Below are 22,862 nucleotides of genomic sequence, written 5' to 3'. Positions count from 1 at the left end.
TATTGATAAGTGGTGTAAGAAAGAGAATAAAAATAAAGAGAGTTTTCAAAGTTGGAAGAATTTAATTATTAGTAGAGTAAAAAATAAAATATATTCTAACTTAAAAAATAGTAACACTAAATCATTATTTTATAATGCAAAGATTAAACAAGCAATTGCTAATCTAAAGAATGAATTTGTAATTGTGCCAGTGGATAAAGCTAATAATAATTTTGCCATAATTTGTCAGAAGCTGTATTGTGATATCTCAAAAAGGGAGTTATGCACAACTAATGTTTACGAAAAGACAAATATAGAGGATGAGAATTTAATTGAAAAGACTGAAGAAATACTTTTTAAAAATTTTAATATTAAAATAAATGACAATGATAAAAAGTTCCCTTTCCTATATTGGACTGTAAAATTTCATAAGAATCCCCCTAAACCACGGTTTATTGCTGGAGCAGCTAAATGTCCAACCCGCATTGCTGCTACTGACCTCTCTTTAATTTTAAAGGAAATTGTAAATAAACTTAAAACCTATTGTTCTGGTATTAAAAAATTTTCGAATTTTAATCCATATTGGAGTGTTAATAATTCACTGCAGGCGATAGATTCTTTAACAATGGTTTCAGCTAAAAGAATTGAGTCTTTCGATTTTGCGACAATGTATACTAATTTATCACTTAATGTAGTGTTTGATAATTTAAAAACTGTTATCAAGAAATCTTTCCTCTTATCTAGTAAAAGGTTCTTAAAAATAGACAGTTATAATAAAAAAGCTATATGGACAAACTGCTTTAATACTACAGTTAACTTGAGATGTTACAGCTTGGATATGATTTTTGAGTTATTGGAATTTGTTTTATACAATACTTATATAAGATTTGGGGGTGATTTGTACAAGCAAATTATGGGAATTCCCATGGGGGGGAATGCCAGCCCTTTTATAGCTGACTTGTTTTTAAGTCAACTAGAATATAAATATATGATGGATAAGAATAATCCAATTAATTTAAAACATGCTTTGTCAAATAATAAAAGATATTTAGATGATATTTTGGTCTTAAGTTGTAAGGATTTCATTGATATTTCTAAAAATATATATCCATCAGAGCTTATCTTGAGCCTAGTCATGGCGCTGGTCATGAAGATCATTTCTTAGATTTAAATATTAATATTTGTGATAATAATAAATTAAGTTTTAAAATGTATAATAAAACGGATGATTTTGATTTTGAAGTGATTAGTTTCCCATTCCCTGAAAGTAATATACACTCAAATATCACATATTCAGCGTTTTTCTCACAGTTACTTCGTTATGCAAGGATTTGTAGTAATTATATTGATTTTAAAAATAGATGTAAAATCTTAAGCCAAAAATTGATATCAAGAGGTTTTTCTGCAAATAAATTAACTTGGTAATTTAAAAAATTTAGTTTTCATTATAACGAACTTTTAAATAAATATCAAAAGAATTATCTAGAAATACTTAAAGAAATTTTTAACTAATTTCGGAGGTTCGAGAAATGTTGTCACAGCGCCATTTATTTTGAATTGTGTTTCTAATTGAGCGGATTTTTTAAAAAATTAGCCACATGGTAAAGATGAATTCTATAATTGTTCAGTTCATTCAGGTTTTTTGCAATGTGTTAATATTTGTGATTTGGTAAAATTTATAATATTTAGTTTACCTATTGTTGCTAAAAGGAGGGATATATTAACAGGATAAGCTTGTTTTTGCTGTAGCATTGGTGATTTCTCTTTTCATTATATATATATACATATATATATATATATATATATATATATATATATATATATATATATATATATATATATATATATATATATATATATATATACATATATTTACATATATATATATATATATATATATATATATATATATATATATATATATATATATATACATATATATACATATATATATATATATATATATATATATATATATATATATATATATATATATATATATAATAAGTTGTATGTGTGTTACGTCTGTCTGTCTGTCTGTCCGCATATGACGTCTGAATTATTTCTATCATACACCAATTCAAAAACGAAAGTATGCAAGCCGATGTAGCTGAGTTGGTAACGCGTTATGTTCCAGGTTCTAGGTCCGAGAGGTTCCAGGCTCGAACCTTGGCTAGGTAAAAACTACAAAAAAAGACTAAAAAGAAAAAACTAAAAACTAAAAAAAACTAAAAAAAGTCACCATCAACAAACCTCAAGGACAATCATTAGAATCGTGAGGTATAGATCTGAATACGGATTGTTTTTCCCATGGACAATTATATGTTGCATGTTCAACAGTCAGTAAACCTGACAATCTATTTATATGCACAGACAATGGGACAGCGAAGAATGTTGTATATTCGCAAGTTATATATATATATATATATATATATATATACATATATATATATATATATATATATATATATTTATATATACATATATAATTAGCCATTTTTCTACAATTAGCCATGGCTTGATGCCCGCAACTATTTGGTTTTAATTCACAATCAACGGTGCAGGCATCAAGTCAGGGCTAATTGTAGAAAAAGCCAAGACTGATCATCTGAGTGAGTGAGAGGCAAATCTGGCATAAGCCCTTTTCAGTATTGTATAAAAGTGATGTAATTTCATTTGGTGACGGATAACAATGAAAATGTATGACCTGATCAGAGAGTTGAATGGGAAAATGTACGCTAACACGAATATCCCGTATTTAGATTTTTTGCTAGGAATAAAATAAGTTCTGACATATATTTTGACATGTCTTATATGTCTGATATGTTCGATATATTTTGATATGTTTACCGCTTCTGCCTGGGGTTACCTAGATGGGAATCAAGATGACAGCCGAGGCCCTCTCTTAGCACGGCTATGGTGCGGTTTGGGTCGCCGAAGCTGTATCTCCGTCTCTAGTGTATCCTTGGGAAGTCGACCACACTACCTCAAAGTGGTGAAGCGGTGGCAACATTCCGTAGCTACATGCCTAGCGAAAGAATGGCTAAAGTGTGGAGGCGCCGACGGACTGGGGACCTGTCGGTCAATAATATTCCCACGAAACGTTATGAAAAAAGCAGATCAAAGAGTGTTAAAACAAGCTACGGCATTCCCGACAAGCGATGCGTTGGATGATTTACCGGCGTCTCCTTCGAAAAATTGGCGAGCTGGACACCTGTTGAAACGAAGACAATCCCTTGCAATAGGGTGCTGGAACGTCTGTTCGATGAAATGTTTGACGACCCAGACTTTCATAGCTGGTGAAATACATCGCCTAGGCCTCGACATCCTCTGTGTATCAGAGACAAGAATAAATGACACACTAGAAAACCATGAGATAGCAACACCAGATTCAGAGAAATCTTTCTTCTTTTATAACTCAGGACCCAAAGATGGTAGTGGCAGTGCAGGGGTTGGATTTCTCCTTAACATCCAAGCACAAAAAGCTCTAATAGAATGGGAGCCCGTATCATCTCGCCTTGCAAAAGCTAGATTCCGAAGCAAACTGTTTAATGTTACAGTGTTTGCGGTTTACGCACCCACAAGGGTCAGCTCTGAACAAGCAATAGATACGTTTTACGCCGAACTCAACGAAGCTGTAAAAAAGACCCCCAAACGTGACCTCCTCATTATCGGTGGCGACCTCAACGCACACGTCGGCAGCAGACAGGCAAACGGCGACAGGAGCCTTGGAATTCACGGGTACGGCGAAAGATGCGAACGAGGAACCAGATTGGTCCAATTCGCCCAAGCGAACAACCTCGTAATAGCAAACACCCTTTTCAGACACAAGCCCTCACACGTCATAACCTGGAGATCCAGAGATGGAAGGACATCTTCCCAGCTGGACTACCTACTCGTGTCGTCACGTTGGAGAAGCTCGATCCAGAACTGCAGAGCCTACAGAGGACCTGACACAGGTTCCAAGGGCGGGTCGGATCATACCCTGGTCAAAATGTCTGTGAAGATCAGGCTAGTGGCTCGTAAACGGAAGGAACCCCCAAAAAGATTTGACGTTGCCCGTCTTAAGGACCCGACAGTAGTAGAACAATTCCGTGTTCAACTTTCAAATCGTTTCACCGCCCTCGAGCATGAACACTCAAATGAGTCTCCTGAGGACGGGAACTCGAGCGGGTCGTCGGTTAACGAAGATTGGCAGAAGTTCCGAAATACACTACAGGAGGTAGCTCTCGAAACTCTTGGAAGAGTGAAGCGAAAGCGAAGACGGTGGATGTCCGAAGAGACCATCCGACTTGCAACGAAGAAAAGTCTGTTACCATCACGCCACTCAGCTGAATTCAAACAGCTACGCAAGCTATGTCACCAGTCGGGCAGAAAAGACAGAAGGAAGTACTGGGAGAATATGGCGGTGGAGATGCAAAAAGCAGCTAGCCTGTCTGATACTAGGAAACTGTATCAGCTGCTTAAAGAGTCCACTGGGAAGAGGTCGAAGAACTCGGCCTCTGTAAGAGACGAACACGGTAACATCCTAACGAGTCGTGACGAAGTCGTTGACCGTTGGAAGCGCCATTTCCAGAAACTCCTAAATCCCCAAGTCGACCCTTCATCACCTGCTCCAAATCTTCAAGTGACCCAACCTCCCCCACCTCCTTCATCAACGCTCATTAACCAATACGCAGGAGTCAAAATAGAGCCCCCTGACGAAGAGGAAATCCTGGCAGCAATAAAGAAGCTGAAGAATCATAAAGCGCCGGGAATTGACGCCATACCAGCAGAAATCTAAAAGGCAAGCCCCAGGCTTCTTGCACAGAACCTAGAAAAACTGCTCAAGAAAATTTGGGTACAGGAGGTTCTCCCAGACGATTGGAAAGTTTCAATTATCATCCCCCTGTATAAAACAGGGGATAAAGCTGAATGCAAGAATTACCGGGGGATATCGCTCATAAGCATCGCTGCCAAAATATTTGCCATGATTTTACTCAACCGCTTCAGCTCAATCAGAAACACGACCACACGCCCAAACCAGGCGGGCTTTCGGCCAGGAATGGGCTGCATTGATCAGCTCTTTACACTCCGGCAAATTCTCGAACACCGCATGAAACACAATCAGATTACTATAGCCGTCTTCATAGATTTTATAACGGCCTTTGACTCGATCGTTAGAGATGGCATATGGGCTGCGATGCAAGAGGACGGCGTCCCTGATAAGCTGATACGCCTTATTCAGGCATACTACCAACACGTTCGTGCCTGTATACAAGCTGATGGAGAGCTGTCCTCCCTCTTCGACATCGATTTCGGGGTGAGACAGGGCTGCATCCTGTCCCCCATCCTCTTCAACTTTGTTATCGATTGGATCATGAAGCGCGCCATGCAATCTGCCAGAGGCGTTGAAGTAAGCCCTGACTTCTCCATCAAAGACCTTGACTACGCGGATGACATTGCCTTGCTAGAAAACGATATAGATCATGTGCAAGCCATGCTGTGTAATGTTGCTGCTACTGCAGATTTGGTTGGGCTGAAGATCAGTAAGGATAAAACCAAAATTCTGACAAATTCTGAGGATGTACTCACAAGGGGCATCTCTATCGACAACTCCCGTTTAGAGGTCGTTGACCAGTTCAAGTACCTGGGATCCCTCATCGACATTTCCGGCGGCTGCAGTACGGAAGTCCAGAGCAGAATATCATCAGCATCGATAGTCTTTGCTCAACTTAGGAAGAACCTGTGGAGACAAAGAGACGTCCTACTAAAAACAAAAATCCAGATCTTTGAAGCAACCGTCCGCTCCGTACTCCTTTACGGATGCGAGACATGGCCCCTGAAAGCAGCGGATGTTCATGCTCTCAAAGTATTCGACCACTCCTGCCTGAGACAAATCCTCGGTGTCTCCCTCCGAGACAGAATTAGCAACGTCGAAATTCGTAGACGATGCCACCAGAAGCATGACATTGAAGCCCTAATAAAAAAACGCCGCCTAACTTGGTTTGGCCATGTTTGTCGGAGGTCAGATGACACCCTCACTAAAAAGGCGCTATACTGCAAACCCCTCGCACACTGGAAGAAGAAGCGAGGTGGACAAGTCAAGACCTGGCTTAACACACTCAAGGCGGACCTAGAGCCGATTGGTGGTTTCCGACGACACGGCCGAAGATGGGACAAGCAGTGGCTTGAAATATGTGCACCACATACACACGACCGAGCGGCTTGGCACTCAACCGTCTGCCAGATCATAGCGCCAGGGAGAGCTGAAGAGCTTGTGTCCTGAAACAAGAAGAAGAAGAAGAAGAAGATATGTTTGAGAGCTAACATGAATATCCCGTATTTAGATTATTGTCAGGCATAAAATATGTTCTGACATATATTTTGATATGTTTGATATATTTTGATATGTTTGAGAACTAACACGAATATCCCGTATTTAGATTATTGTCAGGCATAAAACATGTTCCGACATATATTTTGATATGTCACGTCCTGTAATTGCATTTTATATGTTTATATTTTAATTTTTTCACATTAGAAAAAATGGGCAACTTTCAAAGTAGCAAGTGCTACTTTGAATGTTGAATATAATGAAATATAACTAATGAAATATAACGTTGAATATAATGAATTCTACTTTGAATATAATGAAATAGCGCTAAATAGCACTTTCGTGCTACAGATGGCAAACCTGTTCTCGAGTGTTAAACAAGCGATGAAGACGATTTTAATTCCCTTGAGATTAGTTGGGTAAGTTTCTCAAATATAAAAAACTACAATAATCAAATTATAAAAATCAAATAATCTTTCATTTGAGATACTAAATACTTCATTTGATAAGGTAGAGTTGAGGGTTAAATTATTGAAAAAAAGTGACTGATAAAAAAAAACATGATTAATCACCTTTAACAAATCAGCTGCTAGTTTGAGAACATTATTTGATAAGAGGAGTTCTTCTTTCTTAGAGGGCTTTTGTTCCATTTGGAGATAGAGATTAATTTGTTCTGTGATCAAAACAGACAGACTTCTATACTTCCTATTAATCTTGGAGCCCAAAGTCATAAAACGTAGTAGAAAGACCCCTAGGACAAGACACCAGCATAATATTTCTATATTATAAAGGGACTGATGAATGGATTGAGATTCCTGAAAAAAAAAGAACAATAAACAAACAAAATAATAATTAGATAATTAATAAGTATAATTATAGATAGAACTTAAAATATAGATAAAACTAATAACAATTAAGCCCATTGATTTTAAAAATTAAAATCAACTAGATAGATAGGCATAGAGTACAACGTGGGGACTGAAGTCGGCGAACAGGGGACCTAACCTAATAAGCACTCTCGCATAAGTCATAAAACGCAAGAGAAAAATCCCCAGGACAAGATACCAGCATAACACATTATACAGGGACTGATGAAGGGATTTAGATTCCTGAAGGCAAATAAATAATATATAAATAACAAATAAGTATAATTAATAATGTATTTAACTATTATTGTTTTTATATGATATGATTATAATAGTTATATATATATATATATATATATTTCGAGACAGTTCATTGCGAGTCAGCTTATTCAAATTTATGCAGCCTATGATGGTAAAAGTTAGGTTAGATTATGTTTGTTTAGATTAAGTTTGATTAGATTAGGTTAAATTTGGTTTTAAATACCAAAAATGGTTTAAAAACTTAATTTAAGCTAACCTAAACCAACCTAACCTTGTCTAATAAAACTTAATCTAATCCAACCTAATGTGCCATCATGAAACCTTACTTTAAATTGAAAAAAAAAATTGACTGGCAAAACTGACGTAAATCCAAGGAGGAAAAAAAAAGAATGTATTTAGGAAATTCACCGGTGACAGTCGACATTAACCAATTTGCTGATATTCACGGTAACACATATATACTTACATAAATATAATTATATAAAATAAATCAACAATTAATAAAACAAAAAAATAAAAAAATAATAACAAGTGAAGAAATAAACAACCAGTTCAATGAGGTGGTATACTCTATGGTACTGTTTTGATAAATAAATAGAAAGACAAAGAAAACGTTTCGTTGAATTTTTGTTAACTCCTCATGGATTGGCTGATAGTTACAACTAGACTATTTGGGATTGAGTGACAATTAGGACTAGGCTATTTGGGATTGGCTGATAGTTAGGACTAGACTATTTAAGATTGGGTGATAGTTAGGACTAGGTTATTTGGGATTGGATGATAGTTATGACTATTTGGGATTGACTGATAGTTAGGACAAGACTATTTAGAATTGGCTGATAATTTGGACTAGCCTATTTGGGATTGGCTGATAGTTAAGACAGGCTATTTAAGATTGGCTGATAGTTTAGACTAGACTATTTGCGATTGGCTGATAGTTAGGACGAGACTATTTGGGATTGGCTGACTTTAAATTGGGAAACTTCTGGTTTTTCAAAGGATAAATATAAAATTAAAAGTAAAAAGAAAGTAAAAGTACTCGCTTGTTTTTCATGGAAATAGCCCATTTTAATTAAACTGATTCCTTTATACTAAAATTCATTACTTAATTTTAATAAAGTTTACTTTGCATTTAACTAGATTTAACAATAGGGCAATAGGGAAATGGAAATTTCTTGGGAGTGTGTAAAGAGGGAGGTCTTGAATGGACTGGGATCAGTACCTCGCTCTTTACACTAAAGCTTAAATTTTGTCCCAATTCATTAAGAATGACCCCTGAATCACAGAAGCCGTAGAATAAATAGTTGAAAGTACTAAAAATACTTTAGCGTAAAGAGCGAGGTATTAAGAGGAGGTGAGCCCCTCATATATGCGTAATAATTTCTGTTCGCTTTAAGTTTTAATGCTGTTCCTTACTTCCAGTTGAAAAAACTTTTTCATATTTATTTTTTCATTGTTTCTTTTTTTTAAATACTGCTAGAAAATCCTGCGCTCCCTTCATGGAAATTTTCTTTATCCATGACAAATTCCTCGATGGAAAGTTCCCCCAACATATCTCCCTCTTCTAAACCCCTCCCCCTACCAAAAATCCCCCTGAAAACGTCTTTATACTTCCCAATAACCATTACTATATGTAAGCACTGATCAAAGTTTGTAACTTGTAGCCCCTCCCACGGGGACTGTGGGGGAGTAAGTCGTCCCCAAAGACATAGTTATAAGGTTTTTTGACTACGCTAAATAAAGTAGCTATTTCAGAATTTTGATCCGATGACTTTGGGAAAATAATTAGCGTGGGAGGGGGCCTAGGGGTCCTGCAATTTTTTTGGTCACTGAAAAATGGCACTAGAACTTTTTATTTCCGTTAGAATGAGCCCTCTCGCAACATTCTAGGACCACTGGGTTGATACGATCACCCCTGGAAAAAAAAAACAAAAAAAAAACAGATAAACACGCATCCTTGATCTGCCTTCAGGCAAAAAATACAAAATTCCACATTTTTGTAGATAGGAGCTTGAAACTTCTACAATAGGGTTCTCTGATACGCTGAATCTGATGGTGTGATTTTCGTTAAGATTATATGAATTTTAGGGGGGTGTATCCCCCTATTTTCTAAAATAAGGCAAATTATCTCAGGGTCGTAACTTTTGATGGTTAAGACTAAACTTAATGAAACTTATATATTTAAAATCAGCATTAAAATGCTGATGTAGTAGCTGATGATTCTTTTGATGTAGCTATTGGTATCAAAATTCAATTTTTTAGAGTTTTGGTTACCATTGAGCCGGGTCGCTCCTTACTACAGTTCGTCACCAGGAACAGTTTGATTTCGCATTGTGTATTTTTTTTTTCTTTGGTTGCTCTGTTCTTTTTTTTTTCAATAAATAATTAATTATAAAACCAAAATATAACAGTCGTTTTCTTTTATATCTTTACATTTGATTAAACTGGGACCGAAAATAATGGGACAACTTTTACGAAACACACATAACAAGAATCGTTGTCCATAGTTTGTATAGTTGGGCAGTTGTGCTTATAGTTGTGTAACTTTTGTACGGGATATATCCACGACAGCATTAAAAGTCTCTAAATAGAATCACAACTAAATATAGAAGCTATTATTTCTTGACCATCAATTCTAGAAATTATTATTTAGTTTTTTAAGTCGATTTTTAAAAATTCTTATCAAATTTATTCCAAGAAGTTTACAAGTTTTGTGCTTTTTGAAATAATGCTATAACATTGGATACAATATCAATCTAACAATGATTAACAACAATTTTCCATAGCTCTGCCGAAATAAGTTTAAGCCCCAATGATATCAAAATAAAAACATTTTCCCCCTTAGATAAAATGGTTTTTCATACCTAAAAACCGAGATTTTCTAGGATTTTTCTTCCTTTCTCTAGTTCACTTTTTAGGCGGCACAATATTTTCGGTAGTCTTACGAGGTCGAACCATGAAAATAAACAACTAAAACTAAAGAGTTCAATCTGACAACTCTGTTCGTCCGTAAAAATTCATTGACTATCAGTTGATTTCCAAAGACAACTATATTATTTCAAATTTTTTTTGTCTATTTTCAGCTCATTTTGCTGATATTTCACCTGTACTTTTTTCATTTTTAAATCTGGAAATTTTTACTAGCTTATTTTTATGTATTTTCAGCTTATTTTGCAGATATTTCACCTGTACTTTTTTATTTTTAAATCTGGCAATTTTTATTAGCTTATATTAAGTATATTCGGCTTATTTTGCTGATATTTCACCTGTACTCTTTTTTATTTTTAAATCTGGTAACTTTTACTACCAAAATCGCATTATTGGTTTTGAATTCCTTTTTCATCAAAAATTGGATTCTTGATATTCCCCAATTTTTTCAAATTGGGATTTGAATTGATTCAAATGGGGAATAATGAATTTATTCCTCAATTCAACGGTTGTGTCAAGTTTCTACTTCACCAAGTCTAAAAATCTGCTTTCATTTTCAGTAACTTTGGTACTTTACTGGTACTATAACTCAAAGAAAATTCAAGCAATAGGGCATATGCCCAGAGGCAACCTACGTATATTATGTCATATATTATCTTTCATTTCCATTTTGATTAGTTACTAACAAGTCTCGTCTTTTATATTGAGGTTTCACAATTAAGGCTATTATTTATATGGGCATTTTAGGGATGGGTTAATTCCCTATCTATCCTTTTTATTTTTGCTCACCGCGTCTACAAAAACCCAAATACATTATAAAAAGTATTTAAATAAATTTTAATTATTCTTCATATCTAATTACATAATAAAAACTTAACTCCATTCATCTTTTTGTTGTTGACCATCTTGATTTAGCGTCCCGGAGGGGGCAAGTCTATATTCTATATGCCCTCTCTATTCTATATTCCCTCTATATTTGTACTTTACTGGTACTACAACTCAAGAAAAATTCAAGCAATATCTACTCGAATGGCAAAAACACACCTTAAATACTAAAATATGTATTGCCCTCTGTATTCTTCGTGACCTAATCAACCAATGAAAATATAGATGGCACTTCAAAAACTTATAGACTAAGGTTACGTTCTAGAACAAAAAATATTTTCGATCAATGACAACTAAATAACATACAAGTTGTTTTAATGAAGGTGCAGATCGGACTACAAACTTAGATCAGTTTATACTATGAGCAAAGCAATGTATACTACCCTCTATATTCTTCGTGACCTAATCAACCAATGAAAATATAGATGGCACTTCAAAAATTTATAGACTGAGGTTACGTTCTAGAACAAAAAATAATTTCGATCCATGACAACTAAATAACATACAAGTTGTTTTACTAAAGATGCAGATTGGACTACAAACTTAGATCGATTTGTATTATAAGCATTTAGTGGCTAAATCTACTGTCGTATGACCTTTTAAGCTGAAGACAAAAACAATTAATGATACGAGACAGACCCTGAGTTAAAGAGAAAAAATAAACAATGCTTAAGCTATTAAATTTCACTTTCAAATTTTTTTTTGTGAAAAATTCTAAGTTTTAACATATTAAAATATTTAGAATGACAATCCTGCAAAAAATGGCTAGAACAGCCAGCCCTGAAGTTTGATAAATTCAAACTTCAAACTAGACATCATTGAAACGTGCTAAAACATGATGCTGAAATATATGTTTCAAACTGAAAAAAATAATTACATTTTCAACGAAGGAGCTTTAATGTTATAAGCTAGAAATCCAAACGTTCTAAAACTTTAAGTTTTTTATTAAGTTTTCCATAAAAAAAGTATAAATTAATTCTACGGCAACAAAAACCACAAAAAAACGAGCGCTTAATGTTGTTGTGAATCATCGCTAACGTAATAGATAACTTCGAAGACCACACTGCCTTTCCATGACGAAAGTAAAACAGTTCAAAATAGGGATGAAACCTTTTTATTGACAGTGAACAGATATAAAATTTAACTGGATATTTCGAACACATATACAGTGTTCATCATCAGCAGTAAAACTGCTGATTTAACTTCTGATGATGAACACTGTAAATGTGTTCAAAATATCCAGTTAAATTTTATATCTGTTCACTGTCAATAAAAAGGTTTCATCCCTATTTTGAACTGTTTTACTTTCGCTAACGTAATGATCACCATCTTCTAGAAAACAAAAAGAAAATCTTCCTCGCACCAGGGTTGCCACTGAGAGTTTAACCATACTCCAAATTTCAGTAGAAAAAAAAAATGAATTTTTAAACATCTAACAGTTCAAGGTAAAGATCTCTAAATAAGGAGCCATTCGGCCCAATAGTAACCAATGGTAACCAAAACACTAAATAAAAGAATTTTTATATCAATTAATACATCAAAAGAAATGGATTCATGGTGATTTCAAAGATATAAGCTTCTTAAGGCTTAATGTTACCAATCAAAAGCTAGGAGTCTAAGAACATTTTCTTGATTTTCGGAAAAGATGGGAAACACCTCCCCAAAAAATTGAGCAATCTCAATGAAAATCACACCATTAGATTCAGCATATTAGAGAACTCTACTGTAGAGGTTTCAAGTTTCTATCTAAAAAATATCGAATTTTTTATTTTTTGCCAAAAGAAAGAACAAAAATGCGTGTCATTTTTTTATTACTTATTTTTCCAGGGGTGATCATGTCGAACCAATGGTTCTAGAAGATCGAAATAGGACTCATTAGGATGGAAACAAGAAGTTCTAGTGTCTTTTTTAAGTGACCAATGGAAGGCAACCGCTCCCTCCCATACTTTTTACGGAAAGAGATATGGCCAAAATTTTGAGTCATTTGATTCAGCATAGTTGAAAGACCCAGTAACATTAGCTCTGGTGATGACATAACCCCCAAAACCCCCATAGGAAAGGGCTCTGAGCTATGCAGTTTGCCCATTGTTCATATATAGTATTTGTTATTGGAAAATACACGGAAATTTTTTAGAGGAATATCCTGGGAGGAGGGTCAGAAATTAAATAAAAAACAAATTGCACCTAAGAGTAACGAGGTACATAAAAACTTATAAGAAACAGAAATTACTCCGTATATGAGGGGGGCTGGTCCTTCCTCAATCCCTCGTTCTTTACGTTAAAGTCTGACTATTTGTTACAATTCTTTAAGAAAGACTTCTCAAGCACAAGAGCCGTAGAAATTTAATGAGAATTAATTTTGATGAACTTTAAGCCTGATTGATTGATAAGAAAAAGTATTAAAAAAAGAAGAATTAAAAGCAAATTACCTTAACAAGCTCCATACATAGAACAGATACCAAAAATAAAGTGATCATAAACGAAGCGGATACGATACAGTCAATGGAATGCTGAGGGCCACGTTTCTGGAAAAGAAACATTTAAAGAAGAAATGATAAAAAAGAAGAGAAAAATTCATTATTGAAAATAAATTGGAACTAGTCAATTATTCGGAACAAACTCAAGTTCTTGCTCTTAATGTAAGATCTGAGAAAACCGGTTTCATAGCCACAAAGACAAGTACCCAATGAACTTATACATATGATTTAGGCTATATATTTACATATTAGGTGGGGGAGGCTGGTAAAGTATTTGGACACCATGAAGCTAGAAAACAATTCTTACTTCATAATATACAAAATGATTGTAGCTAAAACATTTTGCATGCAGACCCGCTATACTTTACCCCCCCCCCCTAATGTGCAGATATATATTCCAAATTATAGTCTAAAAGTCCTATGTATTCTATCACCCGCCACTTGTCTTTCTGGTTATGAAACTGGTTTCTCAGATCTTACATTCCGACCAAGGACTAGCGTGTTCTGGTTAATTAACAAGTACCAATCAATTACTTATTTTAAACGTGTAAGTAGAATCGTATCCCAAAATTAGACATACAGCTAGCTCCCTCTCTGGAATCTTCAAGGCTTTCCATAGCCCAAAATATATTTTTTTTTTCAAATTTTAAATCCTCAAATTTAAATAAAGTCAAATCATATTGGCATCAAATTATTTATTTCTGGCCAACACACCCAATTTTCAAAACAATGCTATTTTAGCGATATATTTAATGATAATAACATCAGGCAATAATTTGCATAATAGATGATTCTAGTATGTGACGAAATTTATTTAACATAATTAATCCATTTGACATTTTCACAGGCAGCGCTCAGCGCTGCCTAAGTAAAGAGCGACGTGGGGGCAATGTATTATTTGTTTCGACCAGGGCACTTAGTATCGAAGGAGTTGTCATGGAAACTTTGAAAAGGGCTCATTCGATTGGAAATTAGAGGGGCTTGTGTCCTTTTTAATAGTTGAAAGCGATCGAAGGACAAGTAACCCCCCTCAGTCGCCCACCACTTTCCCAAACACATCCAATCAAGATTTTGAGATAGCCATTTTGTTCAACTTAGTTGAAAGGACCGGAAATTATGTATTTGAGGACGGAGACCTCCCCAAAGCCCTCAGGGCAAGGGTTGTAAGCTATGCCCTTGGGGCATATAAGGTATGTATAGAAAGGGTGATCGTATAAACTTCAGAGGGGGCTCATTAGAATAGTAATCAGAAGTTCTAGTGCCCTTTTTAAGATTCAGAGTGATCAAAGGGTATATACCCCCCCTACACCTAGTATTTTCGCGAAATAAATCCAATAGAAATTTTGAGATGACCATTTTTTGTATTAGAAACTTCGAAAAATGCTCATTTGATTGGAAATTGATAGGGCTAGTGTCCTTTTTTAATAGTCGAAAGTGATTGGAGGGCAACTAACCCCCCTCCCACGCCAACCAGTTCCTCAAACACATCCAATCAAAATTTTGAGATAGCCATTTTGTTCAACGTAATTGAAGGGTCCGTATATTATGCCTTTGAGAATATAAAGAAAGGATGATCGTATAAACATCGGAGGAGGCTCATTGGGCTAGTAATCAGAATTTCTAGTGTCTTTTCTAAGATTCAGAGTGATCAGTGGTGGATAGCCCCCCCCCCCAGCCACACCACGTATTTTTCCAAAATGCATGCAATAGAAATTTTGAGAGGGGCATTTGGTGTTGTAGAAACTTCGAAAGCAGCTCATTCGATTGGAAGTTGAAAGGGCCAACGCCCTTTTTAATAGTCAAAAATGATTAGAGGGCAAAAAAACCCTCCCACGCCCACCATTTCCCCAAACCCATCTAATCAAAATCTTGAAATAGCCATTTTGTTCAACGGATTTGAAAGGTCCAGAAATTATATCTTTGAGGATGACAACCCCCCCCCCCCAACCGTCAGGGTAAGGGTTTTAAGCTATTCCCTAGATGCATTTTAGGTACATATAGAAAGGTGATCTTATAAACTTGGGAGGGGGCTCATTGAATTAGTATTAAGAAGTTCTAGCGCCCTTTTTAAGATTCAGAGTGATAGGAGGGTAGATACCCTCCCCCACCTCCGGTTTTCCCGAAATGCATCTGACAGAAATTTTGAGATGGCCATTTGTTGTCTTAAAAACCTCGAAAACGGCTCATTCGATTGGGAATTGAAAGGACTAGTGCCCTCTTTAATAGTCAAAAGTGATTCGAGGGCAACTAACCCCCTCCCACGCCCACCATTTCTCCAAACACATCCAATCCAAATTTCGAGATAGCCATTTTGTTCAACACAATTGAAAGGTCCAGAAATTATGTCTTGGAGGATGACACCCCATCTCAGAGCCCTCAGGGCAAGGGTTGTAAGTTATGCTCTGGGGGCATATAAGGTACATATAAAAAGAGTGATTGTACAAATTTCGGAGGGGGCTCATTGGATTGGTAATCAGAAGTTCTAGTGTATTTTTTAAGACTCTTTTAAACGTAAAAAAAATCATTCATTTTGCTTATATTTTCATCAAGGCCACTCAGATCATCAGCTTTATAGATTATGAACAAGCGTTTGGTTCAGTCAATACGGAGAGCATGGAATCAAACGGGAAAGTAAAAATTTTCTGGACTTAGATTATGCTGATGATCTGAGCTGATGATCTATGCTGATAAAAATGTTAGCAAAATGAATTTGTTTTGGAGGTTTTGAGAGCTCAGGCCGCAAAAACAGGCTTAAAAATTGATCTTGAGAAGACTAGACTAATTTTTCTAAACTGGGAGTAAGTGGAGGTAAAGAGGTGATGTTGAGTAACGAGAAATCGGATCATTCGATAGGTTAACTTGTCTAGGTAGTATTATTCGTAAAGATGGTGGATGCAATGAACATGTTAAAAGTAGAATAGTCATGGCCCAGGGTGTTTTTCACCGTTGACAAAAGTTTGGAAGAACAGGAAGATAAGTCTGTAAACCAAGATTAAAATATTCAAGGCTACATTTATGACAGTGGTCAAGTATGATTCTGAAACGTTGGTGATATGAAAGACGGAAGAGGATCTGTTAGATAATTTGAAAAAGTACTGCCTACGGATTATTTTGGATATCCGTCTGACTGGCCGTATTTCAAACAGTAAGCTCTGCTAAAAATAGTGTTCTGTCCCCCTTTGTAGGGCTATAACGAGAGAAAAGTTGAGATGACTAAGACATATTCTGCGCATGAAAGATGATAGAATGCTAAAGATCGTATTTTTTGGCCAGCCATCTATAGCCCAAATAAAAGTAGGTCGTCCTCTAATTGGGTAGGTCTTTAGGAAGGATTTAAGGGAAATTAGAACTGCTTGGGAAGGTATTAAGAGGAAGGCTTTAAATAAATGGGGATGGAGGAAGAGCTTGCCTAGCTGTATTGGCTTCAGGCGGCTTGTGCTGCAGTGAGTTGTTAGTAGTAGTAGTAAAATTCTCGCACATTGCATTAGTCGCTTTACTTTGTATACCTGTTATGTCACACCAGAAAAGGACCTTCGCTAAACCCGTTTTAATATCTTGTATAGGGAGGGAGTAGTCAATCTGGACTTCCTAGTAAAAGATAGTAATGGGGCCACAATTAGTGATAAGGAAAAAGTTAAAGAGAGTTAGGCAGAAAATATTGAGAATACGGTAAACCAAGATAAAGTTGCAGGAAAATATACAGAGGAAAATAAAAAAAATTTTTAAGACCAGAACACAAATTTCGCTTTAATGAAAAAAAAATATGTTTGAAATGTTTTCACCTTTCTTACTTGCATAAATAAAAAATTATCAAAACGTTAAGGAACAAATGACAGTATACGTAAATTAAACTGACAATCCACAGTCATTTGTATGTTGTTGTTTTTCTTTCATGAAAGCGCAAATTGTGTTCTGGTCTTGAGAAGGCATGGGGGTTATCAGCCTTACTCTAGTTAATTTTTGCTGGTTTGGGTTTGACTCGGCTATTTATTCTAATTTCTGTTCGTCTTGAGTTTCATTTATTTACTGATAGTGATGTGTGGTAGCTTTACACTTGGAAAATTATTTGACTTAATTTTTGCTCATTCTTGGCTTAATGGGGCTCTTTACTTTTCTTTGGAAAACTTGTCTTGTGGAAAAAGTTTTTAAAATTAATTTCACAAAAAAAACCAACAAAACAAACGAAAAAAGACAGTCTTACTTGATTCTTCATGACGTTGCTTACTTCCTACTAATACATTTACACTCTCTTTAAAGTAATTCAATAACAAATTTTCAGAAAAACGCACATCATAGCCTACAAAATTTACCCTAAACCCAACAAACCCAAAAACAGACAAAAAAAATGTTCCCAAGCTTATAAATAAAATGCAGCAACTGGCATATTAGCACCTAGTATTAGGTACCATAGTACATATTATGCTATATACTATAATATAGTATATAGTATATAATATATAATATAGTATATAGTATATAATATATAATATAGTACATATATACTTTAGTACATATTAGTACCATATTAGGTATTAATCCAGGATTTCCTCATTTGCATATACTTTAATCTTGTTTTTTACGAGAACAGCATTATCAGAAAAATAGGTTGTATTGCCAATGAAAAAAAGTAAACTGCAGACTTAGACCATGACATTTTTGATGCCACTGTGGCATTTTTGCACCAGCATAAACACTTCAAAAAATCGTTTCAACATAATAAATTTTAGTACTTATTTTATTGCGAGGACCAGTTTTCTAATATATTCAAAAGAGGAATCGATATGGTTGAATAGTCAAAATTATTATATCTATTGTGTCAGCATTAAAAAGATAGTCAATGTCACGCGCTGAAGGACATTACAGAAACAGTTCGAATAAAATTTGAAAAAATAGTCCTTAATCGTAGTCATAATAGCAGAGACACTGGCAGGGCAGCTATCAACTATCAGGCAGCTTTCAGCGACCCCTTGGCTTTCTTTATGTCAGATCTCATGATTTTGATAAGGTTCATTAAAACTTGTTTTCGATGCAAGTTCGTTCAATTGTTAATTAATCTTATTTTCTTTTTAAACCCTCGCCCTACAAAAAAAGACGATTAAAATTAAAAAAGAGAGGACATTATAACTATAAAACACTTAAATTAACAAAAATTAGTTAGTTCGACATAATTTTTTTTCGCTGTATCTACCACTTAGGCCTAGGAACAATTGGATTTCTTCTTTAAAGGAATCCATGAGCGGTAATATGATCAGCCCAAAAATATCAGCCTAACAATACAATTTGGCAGAAGAGTTCATTTGTGGAAGTTCTTTTTTATGCAAATCTCCTGATTATTTGGGCTTTTCCATGTGATATTTCCAACAAATGTAATTTAGTGTGGCTTCTCTTAGATAATCTTCGTTGTGGATTTTGATAATGCTCCTTAAATTTGAAATAATTCTTCGCCTTAAAAACGTTTTAAACTCTTCATGGCCTAGCTTGAAAATGATATATCCATATCATTTACAAATTTTCTACAAAAATCATAAGAACAATCAAAACTTGGATGGGAATTTGAAAAATCGTTGCGCATCTTTTGAATCGTCATGTCGTTAAGAAGATGTTTCCTGTTTGAGGCTTCTTTAATTTGAGGCTTTCTCTAGGCCTCTAAAGAGGCTTTAAATAGGCTTCCTATTTGAGGCTCTTCTCTTCTTTACTGTACGACACTCGGGGTGTACCTTCTGTATGATCAATAATTATAATTTTCTTCTTTTTTTTTAAACAGTTGGATGATATGATACTGCTGATAACAATCTTTATTATAACAATATTGTACTTTTGATTAAAGTGCAATTGTACTCCCCTACTTAGCGTTAATTAATTGTACTCCGCTACTTTGCGTTTAGTTTTTTTTTTGTTTGGGAGTTAATGTTGTATTTATGTTTGATTCTTTTTTTTTGTTTTATACTCCACACTCACTTTTGTGAGAAAATAACTTGTTATTTTTTCACATAAATAATATATTTCAAATTAATATTGCTATCGTTAATACAATAAAAAAGAGATAGAAATACCTTAACAGTGTGATATCCAAATCAAGGGACAAACATAAGAGAAAAAGAGAGAAAGGACACAGCAGAGAAGCATAAGAAAGAAAAGAGAGATAATTTACAAATATCCACATCTAAGAACAAACACAAGGGAAAGAGACAGAAAAAATATAAGAGAGAAGCATAAGTGAGAAAAGAGAAATAATTTAAGAATGTCCAAATCAAGGGACAAACAGAGTGAAGCCACAAGAGAAAACCATAAGAGAGATCAGTTATGAATGTCAAAATCAAGGGATAAGCATATAAATCCACTAGTTTAGTTTTATAACGTACTTCCCTAAGCCAATCCCATTGCATTGAAGTGCGTTATATTCATGTCCAATTGATATGTCAAATTTTGAGCCAGAAAAAGAACATCTAACCTAACTGGTTTCTTTGTATGAAATTTTAAGCCACTAAAGACACCGACAGTTTGTTCACCATAATGTTTTTATAAGTTTTTGATCCCATTGCATTGAAGTGCGTTAATGTCATATTCAATTGATATGTCAAATTTTGAGCCGGAATTTTAAGCCACTAAAGACACCGACAGTTTTTTAACCATAATGTTTTTATAAGTTTTTAATCCCATTGCATTGAAGTGCGTTAATTTCATATTCAATTGATATGTCAAACTTCGAGCCAGAAAAAGAACGTGATACCTAACTGGTTTCTTTGTATGAAATCTTGAGCCACTATAGAACCCAGTTCATTAGCCATAACGTTTTAATAAGTAAACTTTCTGCTTCCTTGTCTTCATATTTGATATTGCTGGCTTTAATAAATAAAAAATGATACAAAATATTAGCACTTTTACAGGTCGTAATATTAAAATTTCGGCTTATCGTAGCCTTTTTGAGAAAAAAATAATTAAAAAAACAAAAGCACTTGCCTTTATGAAAGAGCGAACGGAGAGCCAAGTTTTGATATTTCTAACTTTATTTAATCGAAAATGCGGAACGTCAGAACGTCTAGCGCGTCGTGAAGATGTCAGATGAGAGAAGAGTTTGGCATATAAAAATCGTTGCTTGAATGTCCTTTCAGCTATAGCCATTAGGAATAAAAAACCAGACCCCATCACAAACCGTTGCAAAGCTGCCGAGATGACTACAAATTTTTCTCTGAAAATAAAGTTAAAAAATAACATAAAATAAAATAAATCATAAAATAAATAATTAATTCACAAAATACTTAAATTTACTTATAAATAATTAAATACTTATAATATATATATATATATATATATATATATATATATATATATATATATATATATATATATATATATATATATATATATATATATATATATATATATATATATATATATATATATATATATATATATATATGCTTATAATCACTTATATATTATTTATACGCTTGTATATATGCTTTTACTTACTTATATAATTACTATTATTATTATTATTAATTACTTATTATTATTCTAATTACTTATTATTATTACTATAACTAACTAAATTTATTACAATTACTCATATACTTACATATATATTATATACTTGTTATTTATTTATTTAAGCATTATAGACTTATTATACTTATAAATACTGATAAATAATTCAACATAAAATAAACAATTCAGAAAGATGTGTCTGTGTGCTTGACTCCTTTTACTTTACCTTCACAATATAAATTGCAAAAAAAGATAAATTAGTCATATAAAGTTAATAAATAACGATATAACTTGAAGTGCAAGAACATATAATTATATTACAAAAATGTTCATAAATAGTAAAATAAATAGAAATACAGTAACGTTATATTGTATCACAGAAATGTTAAAAAATAAAGATTCATACAAAAGTACAAAAACGTTATATTTTATTGCAAAATGTCAACAAATAACGAGAAAAATTCAAGTGCAAAACTATCATATCGCATGCGAAAACATAAATAAACATTAATAGAAATTGAAGGGTAAAAACGTTATATTGCAGTGTAAAACTTCATAAATTACCAAATAAATCGAAGTGCAAAACAGTTATATTTTTTTGAGAAAAATTCAAGTGCAAAACCGTCATTGTATTGGGAAAACGTAACTAAATATTAATATAAACTGTAGGGTAAAAACGTTCTATTGCATTATGAAACGTTAATGAATTACTAAATAAATCGAAGTGCAAAAACGTTACACTGTATCGCAGAAAGCTGATAAATAACTATTCAAATAAAAGTGTAATAACGTTATATTTTACTGAGAAAAATTTAAGTGCAAAACCCTTATGTTGTATTAGGAAAACGTAAATCCATATTAATACTCATTGAAGGGTAAAAATATTTTATTGCCTTATAAAACGTTAATAAATTACTTAAAAAATCGAAGTGTAAAAACGTTATATTGTACCGCAGAAAGCTGATAAATAGCGATTCAAATAGAAGTGTACAAACGTTATATTTTACTGAGAAAAATTTAAGTGCAAAACCGTCATATTGTATTGGGAAAACATAAATAAATATTAACATAAGCTGAAGGGTAAAAACTTGCTATTGCATTACGAAATGTAAATAAATTATTAAATAAATCGAAGTGCAAAAACGTTATATTGTATCGGAGAAAGCTGATAAAAAGCGATTCAGATAGAAGCGTAAAAATATTATATTTTACTGAGAAAAATTTAAGCGCAAAACCCTTATGTTGTATTGAGAAAACGTACATCCTTATTAATACTCCCAATTTGGCTTTGGACGCTTGTTTGCCTGTCACTTCACGCAAACTAACGGTCTTGTGTCAATTCTAGATTCTTGATCAACCTGCCTAAGAGCATAGGCGGGCCTGCCTTGTTTAACTCTCATTCCAGGCAATTCAAACAGTCCTATTTCAATTTTAAATTCTTGGTCAACCTGCCTGAGACTCTAGGCGAGCGTGGCTTTCCAAAAGCTAGCACACAAGTATTTGTCCAATAAGGGAGTCATACTTACTTCCGCCGTTTATCTGTGCCATTAAAGCGTACACTTGGAAAACTATAGATTTCACCGTTCGCCTGCAAGTCCAGAAGACTTGTTGGTCATGTTTCAACCCTACGACACGGTATTAAACCTACTTTTAGATTACAAG

At 34.1% G+C, this 22,862-nt stretch overlaps 1 protein-coding gene across 4 annotated transcripts in view; it reads right to left on the bottom strand.

Moving 5' to 3' along the window:
• The window catches only part of LOC136036667 (protein phtf-like), a 168,580-nt gene that overhangs the window by 7,655 nt on the left and 138,063 nt on the right, over positions 1-22,862 (bottom strand). For all 4 annotated transcript variants that reach the window (XM_065718974.1, XM_065718971.1, XM_065718972.1 and 1 more), the window contains 3 exons: positions 20,673-20,901; positions 13,665-13,760; positions 6,868-7,110 (listed from right to left, as the gene is read on the bottom strand). In XM_065718974.1, the coding sequence (XP_065575046.1) occupies positions 6,868-7,110; positions 13,665-13,760; positions 20,673-20,901 (568 nt within the window). The remainder of the gene's footprint in view (positions 1-6,867; positions 7,111-13,664; positions 13,761-20,672; positions 20,902-22,862) is intronic.

Source organism: Artemia franciscana, chromosome 15, assembly GCF_032884065.1.
Source record: "Artemia franciscana chromosome 15, ASM3288406v1, whole genome shotgun sequence".
In the NCBI taxonomy this organism is placed as follows: Eukaryota; Metazoa; Arthropoda; class Branchiopoda; order Anostraca; family Artemiidae; genus Artemia; species Artemia franciscana.
This window is presented reverse-complemented; position numbering and strand designations above follow the sequence as displayed.